At 29.4% G+C, this 19,603-nt stretch overlaps 1 protein-coding gene across 1 annotated transcript; it reads left to right on the plus strand.

The window, feature by feature from the left end:
* Positions 1–11,870: 11,870 nt before the first annotated feature.
* Positions 11,871–13,266, plus strand: LOC129973075 (cytoplasmic 60S subunit biogenesis factor ZNF622-like). The gene has a single exon (XM_056087451.1). It carries the CDS (start codon positions 11,978–11,980, stop codon positions 13,187–13,189), a length of 1,212 nt encoding a protein of 403 aa, XP_055943426.1. The 5' UTR covers positions 11,871–11,977; the 3' UTR covers positions 13,190–13,266.
* Positions 13,267–19,603: the final 6,337 nt, after the last annotated feature.

Here is a 19,603-nt window from a genome sequence, read left to right on the forward strand (position 1 = left end):
AATAATTTTCCTGACTTCGAATCAAATAGACTCGTTTCTCTTTCAATATCATTTTTTTTAAATGTAATTCACAGACCTACAGTAAAGGAAATTATTCGTAACTATTGACTTCCTTTAATGTTTAATTTAAATACAGTAAGAAATATACAACATAAAACAATATATAATTATTATTGTTTACTCTCATGCTTTTATCGTTATGTTATATAATAAAATTTAACTATATAAACGTAATTATAGATATAATAGTAAATAAAACATGTAAACATAATTACGGCAAATATTATAATTATTATTGACAATAATTACAGACATTATTACCTGTATTACAGCATTTTATAAAATAATTCTTTTCATAATGCACTTGATTAAAAGCACGAATAATAGATATTACTGAGCTGTATTACTGTTAAATTTCTAATGTGAGAATAAATGATTTTTCATTTAGAAACGTTAAGCATTAGTTTAAAATAATTAAATAAGCTTACCCTACTATGCTGCGTCGGATAAAATCCTTCACGATGTATGGCACTTAACCACTTCTTTTTAAGCTCTTCATTTTTAGGAAAGGCAAAAACACTTACTCTTGGGCCATTCCTGTAATTCCCATTACAGTTTGGAACACAACAGATCAAAGGCATTTCTATTCCTTATTTTTAGTAATCCAAATGATTTTTTTTGCAAGTAAGAAATGGCGCTTCCTGTCTACTCAAACACAGGAGGGCCACTGGCTAAAACATGTCGTGGGTGGAAAAGAGTTCGTTTCTTATCAGTAAACTTGAAGAGGGTGAAATTCCTCCCTCGGTCCCCCAATTCGCACCCACTCGTGTAACCTCTCGGAGCTACGTCATTACTTTCTGTGACGTAGGTTTTCCGGCCTTCTCTAACGGGGGTCGTGCTACGACCCCAGTTAAAGATGTGTTATATTTCTATTTTGCAAATGTAGCAGTCCTGCTCCTATCTCCAGATACTGCTGTTTCCTGATGTTTTTCTTCTCTCTCTTTCTGTTCTTTTATTCATCCTTTTTTATGTGACTTTATGTCAAACGATACTTTAAAAGTTTTCGTCTGACATCGGGGCATCCCCATCTGTGCAAAAGCTGCCGCCACAATAAAGTAAACAGAGATTTCCCTCTGCTCAGCAGGTGGAAATGCATTCCTCGTTCATCCCGCTCTTCATCATTCTCGTCTGCCGCTCCTTTCCCCCTACACCAGAGGTTCTGTGGGGTCAGGGATGGGGGCTCCCCGCTGACTTCGGAATCGTTTGCGATGAGCTGGAACGAGGTGTAACTTTTACGGAGAGAGCAAAAGAAAAAGAATCATAATAATGGTAAAAAGATTTTTGTTGTCTACGAATATTTTTTTTTTTTGTGGTGTTCCTTCTCAGGATTCGAAATGCCGTGCCCCTCCCAGCCCCAGGAACCGTTGACCGTAGACTGCAAATTAAAGGAAAATGATTATACCAGAAATGTCACATATCGCCAATTTGGCGATATTCAAATATTTAAGTTGCTTTTTTTTAATTGGTTTCGTTTTAAAAATGAAAATAGCGATTATTAAATAATTTTCTTGAAACTAATGCTGCGCTGGTTTCCTTCTTTGACATTTAAAAGAAAATTAATTATAAGTATTGTAGAAAGAATACTTATACAGTAAATATACACCTTAATTGCTTCTTTTTAGAGTTAATAATTTAATGGAGCTTAAAAATTTAATTAATAAGTAAACTGAGAATTTAAAAAAAATAAGGCGACAGAAAATGGCAGAAATTAAGAGAAATTTTTTTTGATCTAATTGTAGATTCAGAACATTAATTATAAGGTAAAAATCAAGGTCGGAAATACTTTTAAAGATTTTCTTTGCAGTGTGTAAAATTCATATTGAATTATTTGGAATGAAATTTTTATTTCAAGTTGGCAATCTGACCTGTTCTTATGCATGAGCAAATTTTGATCACTTTTTATTTCGTAATCAATATTCAGAACATAACGGTGTGAAATACGGCATTACTTCCTAGAATATATACTAATATAAATTAGTCCTAATTACGGAAGTTCTCAAAACAGCTTTTAATACGCATTTTTTAAACATAAATTTCTTGATCAATAGTACAAAAAGGGGGGGGGGAGAAAGAAAAATCGTAAAAGTACCTGAATCTATTAAACAACAAAGTATAGTACTATAAATTTTTAAAATCGACAAAAACAATTATAACAAGTACAAGGGCAAGTATTCATAGTAAAAATCAAAATGCAGCTCGAGCGTTCTTTTATTTATGAAAGTTTTCAAAATTAGCTATCAATATTTATTTTTCTAAATATAATTTATAAAATAAAATTTTTTTAATCATAAAAACAATTGAATCTTGTAAATAACTAAATATAGTGCATCCAAAATCGTAAAATAGACAACTTTTATAAATTAAATGAAAGAATAAAATTTAAATTACATAATTTCGCTGACCTTCAAAAATTACGAGATAAACAGGTGATTACCCATTTGATTCATTTTATTATTTGACCTGGGTAACTTCAGTACATTTTAAAAATTTATTGCGAACAGTTTAAAAAATTTAAAAAATCCTGTACAGTTAGGATAACTGTTGTGATCTTACATTAAAATAAATTTTGAATTTAATTTAATCACAGGAAGTAAAAAAATTATATACACAGTGAAATACATGTACATGTACTTTCAAAAGCAACCGGAGTGGTCTCCTTGAAACTTTCTCGCATGCTCTCTAATAAAGGTGATATCATCTCCTCCACTTTATAAAACTGTGAACCTTGAACAAATTCGTGAATGTCACAAGTTTCTCCGATGTTCATCTTCAGAATCCAGAGCATGAGATAGTAAAAGAAATTTGCTTCCCCCCCCCTTACAGCCAAAATTTTTCAGATAACTTCATTTTTAATAAGAAGATTCAGATTTCAAATTTCATTTATCTTTGTAGAGATTGAATTTTTAGTTATTGCCTTACATACATGCAAAAGCACAAATGGATAGACAGACAATACTTTAATGGACTTTATTCGAAATTTGATGAATATCTGCACTTTATATGCTAAAACTGTACACAAAATTTTCATAGTTTTCTCTTGTACTCCGATGCATAGATAGTTTACCTGGCAATGGATTTCCTTCGAAATTTGATAGAAATCTACAAATTTAATGTAAAGACCACATACCAAATTTCATTCATCTAGCTCAAAGCATTTTTGAGTTATCGTGCTCGCAGTGTGATAGACATAATTTTTGTTAAAAAATACGTTTCTCGGATTTAAAAATCTTTTGAATTTGGAGACTCTTCAGAATTTCAAGTTCGAATTTTTTGACGGATACTTTTTTTTTTTATATATACTTCATATGTGAGAAAATGATAACTAAAACAAAAAAGATTAAACATAGACTGAGTTCTTACAAAAAAATGTTAAATTTGTTTTACTCTCTGTTACTTTATACTCATTTATTAATTGTTGCTCCTATATGAAATTATTTTTTTAATTTCTGCCGGATATTCAGGAATCTATGTATTTATTACTCGCGAAAACGTTCCTGACATTTACATACATAAGTTCACTGTCTGATTTGTATAAAACTTTTTTTTTCTATGCCATGCTCTGGTTTAACTTCTTTCAGACAGAATAGTACTCCTAGGTAGGTTTTGAATTCCACCCCAGGCAAAGCATACCCCTCAGTTTCCCCTCCAAATCCGCCTATCCGTGTCAAAAGAGGGATGGCAAAGGTGTGGTGCTAAATTTTAAACCCATAATTTTCTGCAGAGGTAAGGCACGCCCAAATATTCGTCCATCTTCAGAAATATGTTTTTAGAGGATTAGAAATCGTTAAAATGCCTGCATTCGTGATTTATGATTCTGCGGTTATTTTAAGAATTTCATTCTATCCTTTCCTTTTTTTAAAACTCTGAAAATGTAACAAAACTGCTTAAGAAATATCATAGGATTAGAATGTTTATGTCTTGAGAAACAGAATAAAATTAAAATTTATGAGCTATTCAGTTAGTGATAAGAATTCAAAAGAAATCTTAATTATTATTGTTATCACTACTACCAACTGTAAACCAGTATTATTTAACTTTTAAGAAGAGCTGAATTTTGCTAACTCGACTATTTCTGATTCGCTAATTCGAATTTGTCTTTGATTCTTTAATTTCATATAAATGTAATATTAAAATATCTTCTGTAAATCAAATTTAAGTTGAATAACTCTAAATGAAAATAAAAACAAGATAGTTTTTGTTTCTGAATTCGTTAGCTAAACGCATCCAAATCATGTGTCCTTAATAATTCTTAGTGAATATTTTTTAATAATAAATACTTTTGCTCACGAATACACGAAATATACAAAAAGAAAATACTATTATAATCGTCAAAAAGTTCAAGTTCGAATTTTTGATGAATCTCGATACTCAGACTATTAAAAAAATTCATTTTCTGAATTCTTCTTTGATCTCTTGATTTTCATATAAATGAAATATTAAAATATCGTCTGTAAATTAAATTGAATTTAAATATTTCTAAATGAAAACATAACAAAATAGTTTTTGTTTCTGCATTCTTTAGCTAAACACATCCGTTTCTTGTGTCCTTAATAATTCTAAATTAATATTTTTTAATAATAAATACTTTTACTCACGAATACACGAAATATATTAAAAGAAAATACTATTATAATCGTCAAAAAATTCAATTTCGAATTTTTAATAAATCTCGATATTTAGACTATTAAAAAAATTCATTTTCTGGATTCTTCTTTGATCTCTTGCTTTTCATATAAATGTAATGTTAAAATATCGTCTGTAAATCAAATTGAATTTAAATAATTCTAAATGGAAACAAAACAAAATAGTTTTTGTTTCCGCATTCTTTAGCTAAACACATCCGATTCTTGTGTCCTTAATAATTCTAAGTGAATATTTTTTAATAATAAATACTTTTGCTCACGAAATATATTAAACGAAAATACTATTATAATCGTCAAAAAATTCAATTTCGAATTTTTGATAAATCTCGATATTTAGACTATTCAAAAAATTCATTTTCTGGATTCTTCTTTGATCTCTTGCTTTTCATATAAATGTAATGTTAAAATATCGTCTGTAAATCAAATTGAATTTAAATAATTCTAAATGGAAACAAAACAAAATAGTTTTTGTTTCCGCATTCTTTAGCTAAACACATCCGATTCTTGTGTCCTTAATAATTCTAAGTGAATATTTTTTAATAATAAATACTTTTGCTCACGAAATATATTAAACGAAAATACTATTATAATTGTTCAAAAAATTCAATTTCCAAATTTTGGATCAATCTCAATATTCCAAATCTCTCTTTGGAATTTTATCTGTCTATAATTCAAAATGCAATGCAATACAAAAATTGCTTAAATGAAACACCGGGGGAATTTGATATAGTCTTTACGCTTTATATCAGATTTATTTTTTGATTTTCATTATATTTTTAGATTCATATCAGATTTTGAACGAAACCACCCACGAAAAGTCTGCTCGAGTATAAATGAATATTAAAACTAAAAAAACATAAAGTGCAAGATCGATAAAATTCGGTACAAAACTTCATCATCTGAAATGTCGATTCATATCAAATATAGAGCTAAATTTTAACAAAGGATTCACTGTCTGTTTCTAAGAGGTAATATAATAGCCATAAAATGTAACGATTTAGATAAATGAAGTTTGGTAGGCGATCTTGTTGTTGAAATTGTGATGCTGCATCACATTAAGTGTTCAATCAGTGGAAAATAAAGTTGCCAAAATGCATTATCAGCTATTTTTATTACATTACGAAGCACAAAAGGCTAACATCAGCTTTGTTATTCTAAACAAAAGTCGGTAGAGAAGAGGGACTTTTCATTTATATTTCCTTTTTTCGAAATCGCCTGGTCTATGATTCGTAGGCAATTAAAATGTGAATACTCCTAGGGAAATATGATTTTTCCAAGGTTCGCAGTTTTAATGCTGAAATAAGAGGGGGGGACATCTTTATTAGGAAAGTATAAGAGAAAGTTTCGGAGCGATCACTCCCACTGATTCCATATTTTTGTATTTTAATTCATTCGAAATTCTTGCAGCTGTATTTTGTATTCAATCAAAAATAATGATATAAAAATTAAAAAAATATTTGAATTTTTGATTCAGAACAGAGCAGCATGGAATTGTTTTTTGATTCATTCGCCTTTATGTTATTGATAAAAATGCACTCTTTATTACAGAACTAACCGCCTTAAGATTGACGATCAGCCGGTTCGCCAATCTTAATGCTCGTTAAAATTTTGATAATTAAATATTTTATGTAACTCCTATTTTAATAGCTTCTTCATCAAAATATTTTAAAGCTTCAAATCTTGATAGTCATATAATTCATTCATAATATTATGGAGGCCTTCAGCCATAACGTAATATGTATCTCACTAATTTTCTGTTAGCTCCCGTAGAATTTATGCTTTAAATTAAAGTGGAAATGGTTAAATTGCAATTAATATAAGAACATTTTTTACAGAAAGGAAGCATTTTTTTTAATATGAGTACTAAAAACAGAGTCGCTGAGTATTTAAACCTTATGGGTAAAGAATATCTTTCTTAATTTATGTAATATCTCAAAAAGTTTTCTACAAAATTTTCTTAGATTCATCATGAACAGATCAATTAATTAACAATGTTTAGTTTTAAATGCATGAAACTCTAAGAAAATAAACAGAATCGTTTGAAATAATCGGTCGGAAACATGTTAAGCTTTCGAAACCAAGTCCATATCCGTTGAAAAAAGAGTTGTCAACAATCAGAGCACATTGTGCATGCGTGAATTTTCAATGCCAATTATGGTAACGCAAATGCGTGAATTTTCTACGCCAGTTGGGGTAACGCTACGCAGATTAGACATTTTTAATTTCCTTTATTCTGTTTTATTTTAATTCAAAAGTACTTCAGAAGGAATCTGGAAGATCGATTAATTATCAATGCTTAATTTTAAATACCTCAAACAATAAGAAAATAAACAGAATCGTTTGCAATAATCGGCCGAAAATAAATTAAGCCTATCCTTATTAGCGTGGGGAAAAAAACTGAAACCTTACTCATTTAGCGGTGGGAAAACAAAAAGTTTTTTGGCAGGAAAGTTAATTTTTAATTAATAATTAAAATTCTAATTAAATTTCAAAAAAAGGGACCCCAGGGGCACATTCAGGACCTCCAATGTATGCATGTGCCAAATTTGGTAGCTGTAGGTCAAACGATCTGGCCTGTAGAGCGCCAACACACACACACACACACATTGAGCTTTATATAAGTATAGATTAATGCGCAAACAAAAATATGTTTAATATCGTCGCGACGTACGTAAGTATTAATGCAATAAAAATTAAATGTAAAAAAAATATTTATATAGATTAATTTTAAAAATTTCAAAAAAATTTATTAAACTTAGATATCTGGAACCAATACGTTCATCCAACCTAATTTCATTAAAGAAAGCACAGAATTTTATAGTCATGTAGATTGCTGCTGGATCAAAGCCTCCTTTGATGATTCGGTAACTACAGATTTCTCATTCGAAAAATTTCCTGGGAATTTAAGAGGTTACTTTGTAAATTCAATGGTAAATCGGTATTCATCTCATACTTACATTTAACCTTTCGGGAAGACCACACTCCCTATTGATGCGCTATAAAATTCCAAGAAAATTAATTTGTTTGAATTTTTACATTCAAACATTAAAATTTTGAAAATCTTCATAAGTACTAGAGACAACTTTTTATTTATTAAATTGAATTGAATTTTTTAAGCCAAATTTTATTGTTTCATATATTTTTAAGATTATAAGAAACTGTCCTTTTGAATTTTCCCAAAACGAGGAACTGAAACCAGCTCTGGATTTAAACGGTAAGCAAGAAAGCAGCAATTTCAGGTATTCCAAAGAGACGCTGAGTCCTAAGGAGAAAATGTCCTTTAAAAAAACAGAAAGGTGCTCCAAGTGAATTAATAAAGGCTTCAGAGTAAACAAAACCCTAAAAAAAGATAGAATGTAATACTCTCTAATAATGCCAATGCATAACCAAGCGCCAACCATCTCGAACTGTAACACTCTCTAATAATGCCAGTGCGCCAACCTCCTCGCCAATTCAAAATACGGCAGTACGATGCTAGTTGCAAGACAGTGAGCATGTAAATCTATCGACCTCAAGAATTAATGATGTTAAGCTATGAATTTAAGTATTGACTAAATGTAGAATTGTTGTTTTGTAATTGTAATGTAATGTATAATTGGCTGGCTATTAAATTCTTTTAAATTGTTAGTGCGTGCCCGTTTTTATCCTCCTCTTACAAGAATGTATAAGAGAGGGATTAATAAGAAATACATACAATTTTGTGCACAATAATAAAAAAAATGCAATGAATGACAATATAAACACGGAAATGAAAGTATTACGAATTTATTACTTTCCCGCATGACTACAATTCATGTTGTGTTATTATTGTGCAAAAAAATTATTTGTGTATGCATTACATATTGATATCCCTTCATAAGGTAGGTGAGGTGGACATTTAAATTTTAGGAAGAAAGGCAGCCTAGAAGTGTTGATATTAATATTTTTATTTATACCCACTGATGCGACTTTGAGACAAAAATACACATCAGATGTGTCTTCTCATCCGAGTTTCTAGAGCTGCCCTGACTGAAATATGTGTATTTCTTCAGACAAAATGAATGATTGTTAAAAAAAAAAAAAAAAATATCAGACTTGTAGATTTACTCTAGTATATTCATCGGTAAGTCGCACTGCACAATGATCTGAAAAATAAAATTGCTACGGATTAAATAAAGAACATTTCGGCCATGTTAAAAAAAAAATGGTTGAATGGCTTTTTATCATTTTGCAATCCCGGAGCGGCGAACTCTAAAAAAGGACGCAGGATTATCCAGGAAAGTAAACTTCTGTTCATCCTTGGCATCAGGTTTGGGACTATATTAGACGCTAAAAATACTTAACAGAGTTGATACTACCTTAGCTCACTGACTCCTCAAAATTATCTCTATTAAGCAAAGTGTAACTGAAAATTCTGCTTCACATTTTTATAAAGTTGAATTTAATATTCTTAAACTAAATCAAAGAAAAAATTGTATGATATTGAAGGAAATAGCCATTTCTCTTACCTTTTATTAATTTTTTTAAGTAATTTTTATGAATATTGATCCATAAAAATGTTTCAGTTTAATATACTAGCGCAGTTCTTTCTCCATTTTAGTCCTTAATTAAATTTTTAATACTAATCAGGGCGGGGTTATTAAATAGACAAAATAGGTGATTTCCTAGGACCGCACAACGTTAGGAACATCGAGAGTTTTTTTTTTATTATTATTATTTTCGCTGTATTTTGTTCTTCTATTTAAATAATTTTGATAATGAAAATAATTTTGCTCTTCTATTTCCATAAATGACATGCGACCGAATTTATTCAAATTAACATTAAGTATTATTTAAATTAATTTTTGGAATATTATTCTAGCAAAGTTCCTAATGAATTACAATTTGTAAATTTTATATTATGTTATTTTATAATTCTAAAGAAGATGTGGTGCTTCGTAATTTTTAAAAACACTCTATCCTAATGTTAAATATTATTTAGATTGTGTTAAGAAAAGTACTTCCATTTTTCTTTTTTATTATTGCGGCAAGAATAGCTTTTAATTTTCACTTGTGCATTTTCTAATGCGAAACACCGAAACCAGTTTTTTAGTCTGTAATCAAGAGTTTTATATTTTAGTTTCTAAATATTTGCTTCTGAGCATTAATTATATAAAGATTCAATTAAAATGGATAAAAGAATATATGGCTTTGAACATTTGGAAGGGAAAGGGGCCTTTGAGAATTGCATTTTCTAAGAACCCCTAGGAGGCTTCATTGGCCTCTGATATGATTAAATAGCAACTAATGCATATTAAAAAGCATTACACGAAATTAGATGTAGAGATGAACTGATACTTCATATCAAATGAAATTCCTTTACCACGGAAATATCGATAGAATACCAGAGGTATCTCTTGCAGCATGGTAAAGGTTAATAAGATATTAGTTTCCTTTACATTAAGATATTTTGCCAAGAGTACGTGATTTTGTGTTCTACTTATCGCTATATGTTTTGCAAAATGGAGGTAAAATTTTTCCTCTTCTACGTTGGGTTTCTGTACACAATATTGAAATACTAAATTATTGTTTATTAAATTATATTCTTAATTATAAATGATTATTGAATCATATTATCTACATATGATATAATAATTAATCATGGAAAAAAATCTCCAAAATTTTTAAAGAAGGAAGGACAATTTTTTGCCAGTTTCGCAGTGAGCATATGCTGCAATTTCAAATATTCCACTTCTAAATATATCTTTATGAATAACTATAATGTAAGTTTTTAAGGTAGAGAGGTAGGTAGGTATTAGAGTAATTAAATGTAATCTAGTTGAAAGTTTTAATAAGATTTTTTTTCTACAAGTGAGTATAACACTGACAGTAAATTTAAATAATATGAAGAATAACTTTCCCTTTTATTCTACAAAATTAAACGTAAAATCATTTATCTCTGAGCTCTGTTCCTGAAAGTATTTCAGTTTAGTACAGATTCCAATATCGCTGAGAAGGGCTTCCCAAACTTTTTGTATTTGTGACCTCTCTCCCCTTGCTATATTTAAGAAAAATTCGGCAACCTTATCCAGAAATGTTCATAAATCCCTAGCATACATAAACGTAAAAAAAAATATTAATTAATAGTTAATTAATGATAAACAAAGAAAGCTATTTAAATATACTTATTTGCAAAATTAAAAAAAAAAGCTTTAAATTAACATGATTTTTTTTTTTTTTTTGCATTCTAATCTTTTTAAATATGGCCCAAACATGCACTAGCAGTATTTTTTTAACCCCACATATAATTCTTACACACTCATCTAAGAACGAAACCCGTTGCTTATGAAATCTTTTAATGGAATATGTTGGTGAAAGGTCAGGCTTTCGCACAGGATAGATGTTTAATAATTATCGATTTCTGGAACCCGAGAGTCTCCGTATCACTTGTGTACATATACTTGAATTAAAATATGATAAGAGGTTCAGGAATATATAGAATACTTTCAAAGAATACAAGCAGAGCTGACTTTTTTAAAAACTCACAAAAATTGAATAAGCATTTAAAGACGAAACACTAAAATAGACGGCTATATTGATAATGATCATTACTTGTTTGATCAATTGTTTAACATTTGATCTAGAAAACATGGGTGCTATTTGAAGTCAATCAGAAATACAGATTACATCAACCTTCGATATTGAAGGTGAAAATAAAAACAGGAAGCCATGGCTGTAGGCTTCGTGAAAGAGGAAATGAATTTTTAAAGAGTATATATTTTTAGATAACGATTTTGCTTCATTACATAAATTTAATCATCTGATATTAATAATTTCAAGTAATAGTTAATTTACTTCTTGTATTAATATCAGAAGAAATTAGACAGATTATTTTCATTATGGAATTTGATTTCCAAAGATCTATCATATATCCGATGCTTCAAGGGAGTCATTTCAAATTATAAAGTTACAAATGAATATACACTTTAATATTTAACAACTTATGCTATCCTGTCACGCTTTCTTTTCCTGCAAGATGCGCAATAATATCTTAATTTAATTGAACCTTAGTCTTTAACATGTATTACATAAACACGAGTCGGTTCTCTTAACCAAATTTATCACTATGCGAATGAGGCGGTTTTAAAATAAAATATTAACAGCTATTGTCCAGGCCTTTCAATAACACGGTTATGATTTTCCTTGTTATTGTATTGCGTGTCCATTGCAAATTGTTTTGAGTGATGTAAATAAACCTCGTGTATCCTCGCTAAACAGCATTTTTATAGGATTTCATTGTCTTGAAGTATTCAAAAATGTCTCTTACTTGTTTATCTTGTAATGTAGTTTTTTCAGTTCCTGAGCTTCATCAAGAACATTATAAAAGTGACTGGCATCGCTATAATTTGAAAAGAAGATTAGCTGAATTGCCATCCATTACTAAAGAGGAATTCGAAAAGAGAGCTGAATCCACCAAAGAAATTCAAGGTAATGATAAAAGGTTGTCGTTGCGTTGTGATGTCTGTAATAAACATTTCTCTACTGAAAATGCCAAGAATAATCATTTAAAGTCTAAAAAACATCTTGATAGTTTGAGTGAGTTCGCTAAGGATAAGGATAAAAAGTCTAGCAAAGAAGTTCGCATTGATGATAAAAAAGCAAGCAAAGTGGGTGCATGTTCTGATGATAAAAAGATAGACAAACCTAAAGCGGTGGAAAATGACATGAATATAGATGATGATGATGATGGAGAATGGGAAAGTTGCGATGATAGTGATGATGACGAGAAAGTAATAACTGAAGGAACTCTTACTGTAGAAACCAATGACTGTTTATTTTGTAACCATCAAAGTCAATCTACAGAAGATAATGTTACACATATGAAGGAAGTGCATTCATTTTTCATTCCTGAAAGAGAAAAATTAGTGCATCTTGATAAATTTATAGGATTTTTAGCCGTCAAGATACATTTTGGAATTTGCTTGTGGTGCAATGGAAGAGGTAAACAGTTCAGAACTGTAGAATCACTCAAAAAGCATATGATTGATAAAGGACATTGCAAAATTCTGTTTGAAGGAAAAGCCAAGTCTGCTTATAAGCGATTTTATCAAGAAGAAGATATTGATGCTGAAGAATTTGAAGAAATTGGAGAGTTTGATGAGGCTGAAGAATATGATGAAATGGAAGAATATGATGGTTCTGATGAAGAAGAAGGAAGCATTGAAAAGCTGTTAAAAGATGCAGATTACGAAGTAAAATTACCATCTGGAGCAGTTCTTGGGCATCGTTCATTAGCCGTATATTATAAACAAAATTTGAAACCTGTGAATTCTGATACACAACAGAAGGTGAAGAGAGTGTTACAACAATATAAATCTTTAGGATACACTGGGACAAGTGGACCACTTGCTTTAAAAGTTGCTCGTGATATATCTTATGCTCAGAACATGAAACAACGCTATAATTTAAAACTGAGTATGAAAATGAATAAACTGCAGCCACATTTTAGACCTCAAGTAATGTTCTAGATTGCTTGAAATGAGTTCTTGTTCCTTTAGCTTGATTGTTTGTTATTAAAAAAAAATGAGATCATTTACTGATTTTATTTCTTTGCTTTTTGTATTGTTTTTTAAGTGAACAGAAATTGTGATTATATAAATTTATTCTGCCATACAGCCAATAGTAAAATTTGAAAATAGCATCCTTATAATCTCTTATTTAATTTACTAAGCATATAATATGTAATTATTATTAAAGATTTAATGTAAACTATATACGTTTTCATTGCAAAATTATAAATATTTTTTTCCCCACTTTGCATTACATTTAATATATGTGCCATATTTAAGGAGATTTTAAGAATTATTTGTTTGAATTGGACTTGAGTACTAATCATATAACATTGACAAGCATAATCAGAATTTCTTTTAGCAATTAATTACTTGAAAGCTATTAGTGTACAAGTACTATTTGAATTCTTTAATATCTATAATTAATTTGTATGTTTGAGAAAAGTTAAAATGGAAATTTTATCTCATACAGCTAATTTGAATTTGTAAATGCTAATATGGTTTAAAGATTTATAAAATAATAGATCATGAAGACATAAGTAAAAGTTATGTATATATATATATTGCTATTTAATATAGTTCTAATATTGCTGTTATATATCATAATTTGAGTTATCTAATAAACATCAGTTCTGCTAATATATTCTTAATATTTTAATAAACAAATTCGGATGGCTGTTAATTTTAGAGCAAAGTTCTAACAAGTTGTAAGTTAAAGTCCTCCTGGGTAATATTGATTTAAAATAATAAATAAATAAATTGAAATACAAAATTTTCAAAAAATTTTCTCTCCTAAATGTTGAATATCTTAATTTTCCTTTATTTCTTATTAACTTACATTTTATGTATGTAGTTGGATTTAATTAGATTTTTTTTTAATCTTAAATTCGCTATTAGTTCATTTTTTTATCAACAAAGTTTTGTACTATCATTTAACAAACTGACTTAGTTGAAATTTTGAAATCGTTTTTTTTTCCTCTCTTTGAAAAAAGTTAGTTCTTAAAGAAATAAAATTTATTTTAAAGAATGTGCAGAAAAAATGCAAATGTAGGAAATTTAAGTTTTTAGTTTGTTAGTAGATTTTTTTAAATTTATGATAAAAATTTCATAAACCAACTAAACATAAAATTATCTTGTTTCTAATATAATCTTTGATCATTTGTTTTATTTGAAACATAGAAAACATTTTTAACATACTGTTAGTTTAAAATACTTTCTAAAAAATAATAACTAAAAAAATGCTGCTTTGAAAATGCATGAAATTTTATACAGATCAGTTTTCTATTTTCATATATCAGAGTAAAAGGTGTTAAAAAAAGTATTGTGTTATTGTTTTCACAAAAAAGTAAATAAAGGCCTGACTTCTTGACACTAGAACTATCAGACCAGTCAAAATTACTGTTTGATAACCGATGGAAACTATCTGTCAATCTCTGGTAATTCTAATGTTAATTATTTGTAAAATAATGGCTCTGTTTCAGATTATAATGTTGGCATATATGAAATTTAATACATATACTTTTACTTTGGAATTAAAGTATCTGTAAAAATATTTGTCCAAGTGCAATCACAAAAAAAAAGAAAGAAAAAAAATGCATTATTTACCAACAGGATTTACAATATCCACAACAATTGATGCACCCACCATGTACTTTCTTTTATCAAATAGAAACAAGTAAATTTAATTTGGTTTGAGCTTTCTTTTCACAGAATTAAAATTCAGTATCATTGCTCTTTTTATACTTTTGTAATTTTCTTAGTTTTGTTGCCTGTTGAACATGTCTTTATTATTAAAATAGGTCTGTTTTCTAGGCTAACAAATTTTATTCTGTGTTAAATTGAAAATGTCAGAAAGAAATCAAATTAAAATGTTTTTTTTTAAAATAATAACTGTACTAATAATGGCACATCACAAATTTTTTAATCGTTTTAATATATGTTAAAAGTTCTATTTACCTTTTTTTTGTTAGTTTTATTTGATCGATATTTTTTTTCTTTTAAAAACCTGATTAACTAACAATTGATTAAACAAATCAATTAAACTGAACCACAGTTGTTTCTTCACAATTACTGTGCTAGGATACACAGTGTCCTCATGATCAAAATGAACCGAGTCTACATAGCAAACTTTGGTGGAATGCTAAACAATTTTTCCAGGAGATAGCAAACCATTAGACAAAAGGGAACTGAGCCACCTAGTTTAAAATATTTTTTATAACCAATTTTCATCACTTATTTCTTCCCTACTGATTAGATGGTTGTTTAGTTCCTTATAAATGATGACGATGCATTTTGTTTACAAAATTGTATTTGATATTTTTTTAAATATGTTAGAAGATTTTGAGTATAATATCAAATTATATGAACAACTTTTTATTTTATCCAAAATATATCATTTTTCACTACAAATATAGAGTATAGAAATATTTTTTTGGATCTAAACAGAAAATTTGGCCTCCTGTACAAGTTAACCTTTAATTAGATTTTATAAGAAATGGATACTATTAATAAAATAAACTTTTTGTTTAAAAAACAAAACAAATGATACATAAAAAAGATTCAAATATATTTTTTGGATTTGTGTTTTATGGTATAAAAAAAAAGAATTTAAAACAGTAAATTTCAGATGTCATTATGAAGCAGCTGGCAGAATTTAACTGGCATTTATTGTTTTCAATTTAGTGACACAGCAAATGAGTTATACAACTTTTTAACAAGATTGGAGCAAACATTCAGTATCTTGTTTTAATCTTTCTATTTTAATATAAAGTAACTACATTTAAAATTATCTTTTTTACCAAATACTTTCTTCTAGTAGAAATATTTATAATCGTCACTGAACTAGAATGAAAACATTTAAATGGTGTCTGCAATTTTTTTTTTTTTTTTAATTTTAAAGAAATTTGTATAAATCAGCACTTCTAATTCATTTTATCGTACTCGGATCTATATAGAGCCAAATTTGGCTTCATATAGGTCAAATCTATATTATCATTGACAATTTCTTTTCAGCTTAGTCTATACCAAATATCTCTGAAATATGTCGACTTATGCTGCCCATGTAATATACCTTTACATTGGCTTAAAATAAGATCTCTTTAATCATATCACTCTTTAGGAAATTTCAAAATAGAAAGATTTTTAATAGCATTGATTAAAAATTGATTTATATCTCTAATAAAAATTTTCCTACATTATGTCAAAGATTTAAGTGAAATGAATAGTTAACTGCTCAAAATTCATTTTTAAAAAACAAAAATGTAATTCATATGAATCTTTCATGAATTTATTGCTTCAATCAATCTCAATTCTGAATGCCTGACATTTGATAAAATAGATTGTGTTGTTTAAGGCTAAAAAAATTTAAACTTTAATATGTAGTTAATTGCAGCGGCAAACTCAGAGCTATACAACAAAAATGTCAGTCATAATGCGAAATCAGATTAATATTCAAATAATTTTGTATTTTATTGTTTGACAAATATGCAATAATTTTCATAAAACCATTTATAGACTGGCATCAAATCTTCATTGCAAAATTAAATTAAAATTCAATTAGCATTTAATTGCTTTTTATTTTATCAATTTACATTTAATTGCATCAATTAGCATTTAATTTTATCCCAAGAAGAGGAGGGGACTTGAAACATAGATATGTTAGTATATTATTCAATCCTTTAAAGCGCTCTTTTTTTTTTTTTTTTTTTTTTTTTAAGAAAAAATTTATGGCATATTAAAATATATTTGGGATTGAAATCAATTTAAAAGAAATTCGGTAAAAGTGAATTTTAGTGTGCACCCAGCTGCGCCAACAATGCCAATAAAGATGGCGGACAAAATAAACAAATACTTCCGCGGAACAGTTACGGTTACCATTTACCGCCATCTAATTAGGACTTTTACTGCTTAAGGCCGGGATAGCCTGGTTGGTAGAGCGTCGGATTCGCGTCCCTTTGGTTGCGAGTTCGAACCCCGCCGGCCGAAGATTCTTCGCGTGCTTGGTGGCTGACGCACGTTAAATCTGTCGTGGTCACAAAGTCCTCCATGTCGAGAGTAATACCACTGAGGGTACTGGATCAGGGGTGATAGTTCTCTGATTCGGGTCTAAATTACGACCTGTGGTAGGGATGACGAATATTTTCAGAGCGGTTATTACGTAACCAATATCAAAAAGTCACAAATACAAGAGATCAATACTTTTCAAAGAGGGGTGTGATTCAAATCCTTCATACGATCTTACTGATGATATTTCGATTACAGGTTTTGGATCACGATAGAAACTAACAATCGATACGATATAACTGAAATTCTCCTGAGCGGTGACGATACGATCTGTCCAATGGAAGCTCTCGAAAGAAATCTGTGATTGGATTGAAAAGTGAACGGACCGGTTATTGGAATTATCGTATCGTATCATTGAATTGCATATCAATGAAATTTATCGGAGCGGTGATTTCACCGGAAAGTGCGAAGCTTCACTGGAAAGTGCGAAGTCACCGCTCCACTTTACGGGAGTGCCCGATATTCGTATTTGATGATGCACTATTCCATACAGATCATTTTTAATTGCTCGTGACATGATTGACTTTGATTACATGTACTCTGTTTACTGCTGGCGCCATCTATTGGTAGAATATAGGACTAAAGTAAACATTTTAAAGAAATGGCATATATTTTTAACTCATCTTTTCCAGAAAATGGTTCACTCTAATAAATAAATTAAATTAATAGCTTTGAGAAAAAAATAAAATTTAAGAAGTAAGCTGAAACAGATAAATTAATTCAATCACACGTTAATTAAATTAGTAAATTAAGTATTAATTACAATTAATATATTTTATATTTAATATTAATTAATAATTTTTAATTAATAATATGATAACAGATATTTGGAAAGCATATTTAAAAATAACAATAGCAATATTATTTGTTATTCAAAAAATCGTGGATTATGCATCTCTAATCTGTGGCTGAGTGAATGAAATGCGTGAAGTCCCCCCCCGTAAAAAGGGTTGTGACGTATGTGTAGCTAAGACGTTCTCTTGGCCCTAGATGGCGCTACGATAGAAACAAGAGGTGCCCCCCCCCCCTCTGGCTTAAATCAGCTGGCTTCGAACAGCGGGCTTGTCCATGGCAAGTGCCATATGAAACAACAACAACTGCTAAGTATTGTTTTTTTTTTTTTTCCCCATACAGCCCGGTGCCTTCGGCATCTGTAAAAGGGCAGAATTTTTTAACTTAAAAAAAAACATCCTACGGTATTGCTAGCAGCGGGAGCGGGAACCTAGTAGCTTCGCTAGCACATTGAACATAAAGACTGTGTGGATAACAGAAACAGTACATAATCAAAAGAAAAGAAAAAACGGAGAAATAAGCAATCGGAACATCTCCATACAAAATTTCAAATAAACATACTTTTCCCAAATGCATCAACATTTCGACCATTTATTTTACTATTATTTTTTTACTGTATTTCGATCTTTCCTTTTCATTTCTCTTGATTTTTTTTTCTGTACATTCTACTTTTACTTACTTTCATTATTTTCGATTAAACTTTTTTTTTGCGTGCATTCCATTTTACAGTATTTATTGATTTTTTTTCTATATTTCCATTAATATGTTGCAACATTCATCGGAACTTTACGATTGTAAACGCTATTGCTGCTGTTAGCGCCACATTCGGCTATTTCGTTACCATTTGGTAATACTTTTTTTTTTTTTTTTTTTTTTTTTTTGCGCAATGTTCAATGTTGCGAAAACGTTTCAAAGTTTATCCTTTAGGCAGTACTTGTAACTGGCTCTGGTGCAGAAGAATCAGTTTCAATATCAAAGATTTCTCTCATTCCAATAGATTTACCGTTTTCCTTTAAACTTGTTCAGTTCCCAGTTAGGCTATGTTTCGCGATGACGATAAATAAAGCCCTAGAACAAACGTTTCACACTTATGGAATTGACTTAAGCGAAGAATGTTTTTCTCATGGACAAGGAACAACTTTGATATACAATCATTTCCGCCAATATATTTATATATATATAGTTTATCTCCAAATTCTAGTGAGATGGCCGAATGTGGCGCGAACAGCAGCAATAGCGTTTCCAATTTTAAGGTTTCGATAAACCAAAAAAAAAAAAAAAAATGGTGGCAATGTAACCCCAAATAAAAAACCACCGAAAAATTGCCAATCTCGCAAGGCACCAAATGACAGTGTATAAAGGTTTAGTTAATAGAAACATCACCTTTTAAACTTAAATTGTGTGGAGGAAGACCAGATAGATTAGAAGAATTTAAAAATTCAGTTGGATAAGAAACAGCTTCTTCACTATCCACAACTGTGTCCATTGAATAATAAAATTGGTCTGGGATATCGAGTA

This window comes from Argiope bruennichi, chromosome 6 (genome assembly GCF_947563725.1).
Source record: "Argiope bruennichi chromosome 6, qqArgBrue1.1, whole genome shotgun sequence".
NCBI lineage: Eukaryota > Metazoa > Arthropoda > Arachnida > Araneae > Araneidae > Argiope > Argiope bruennichi.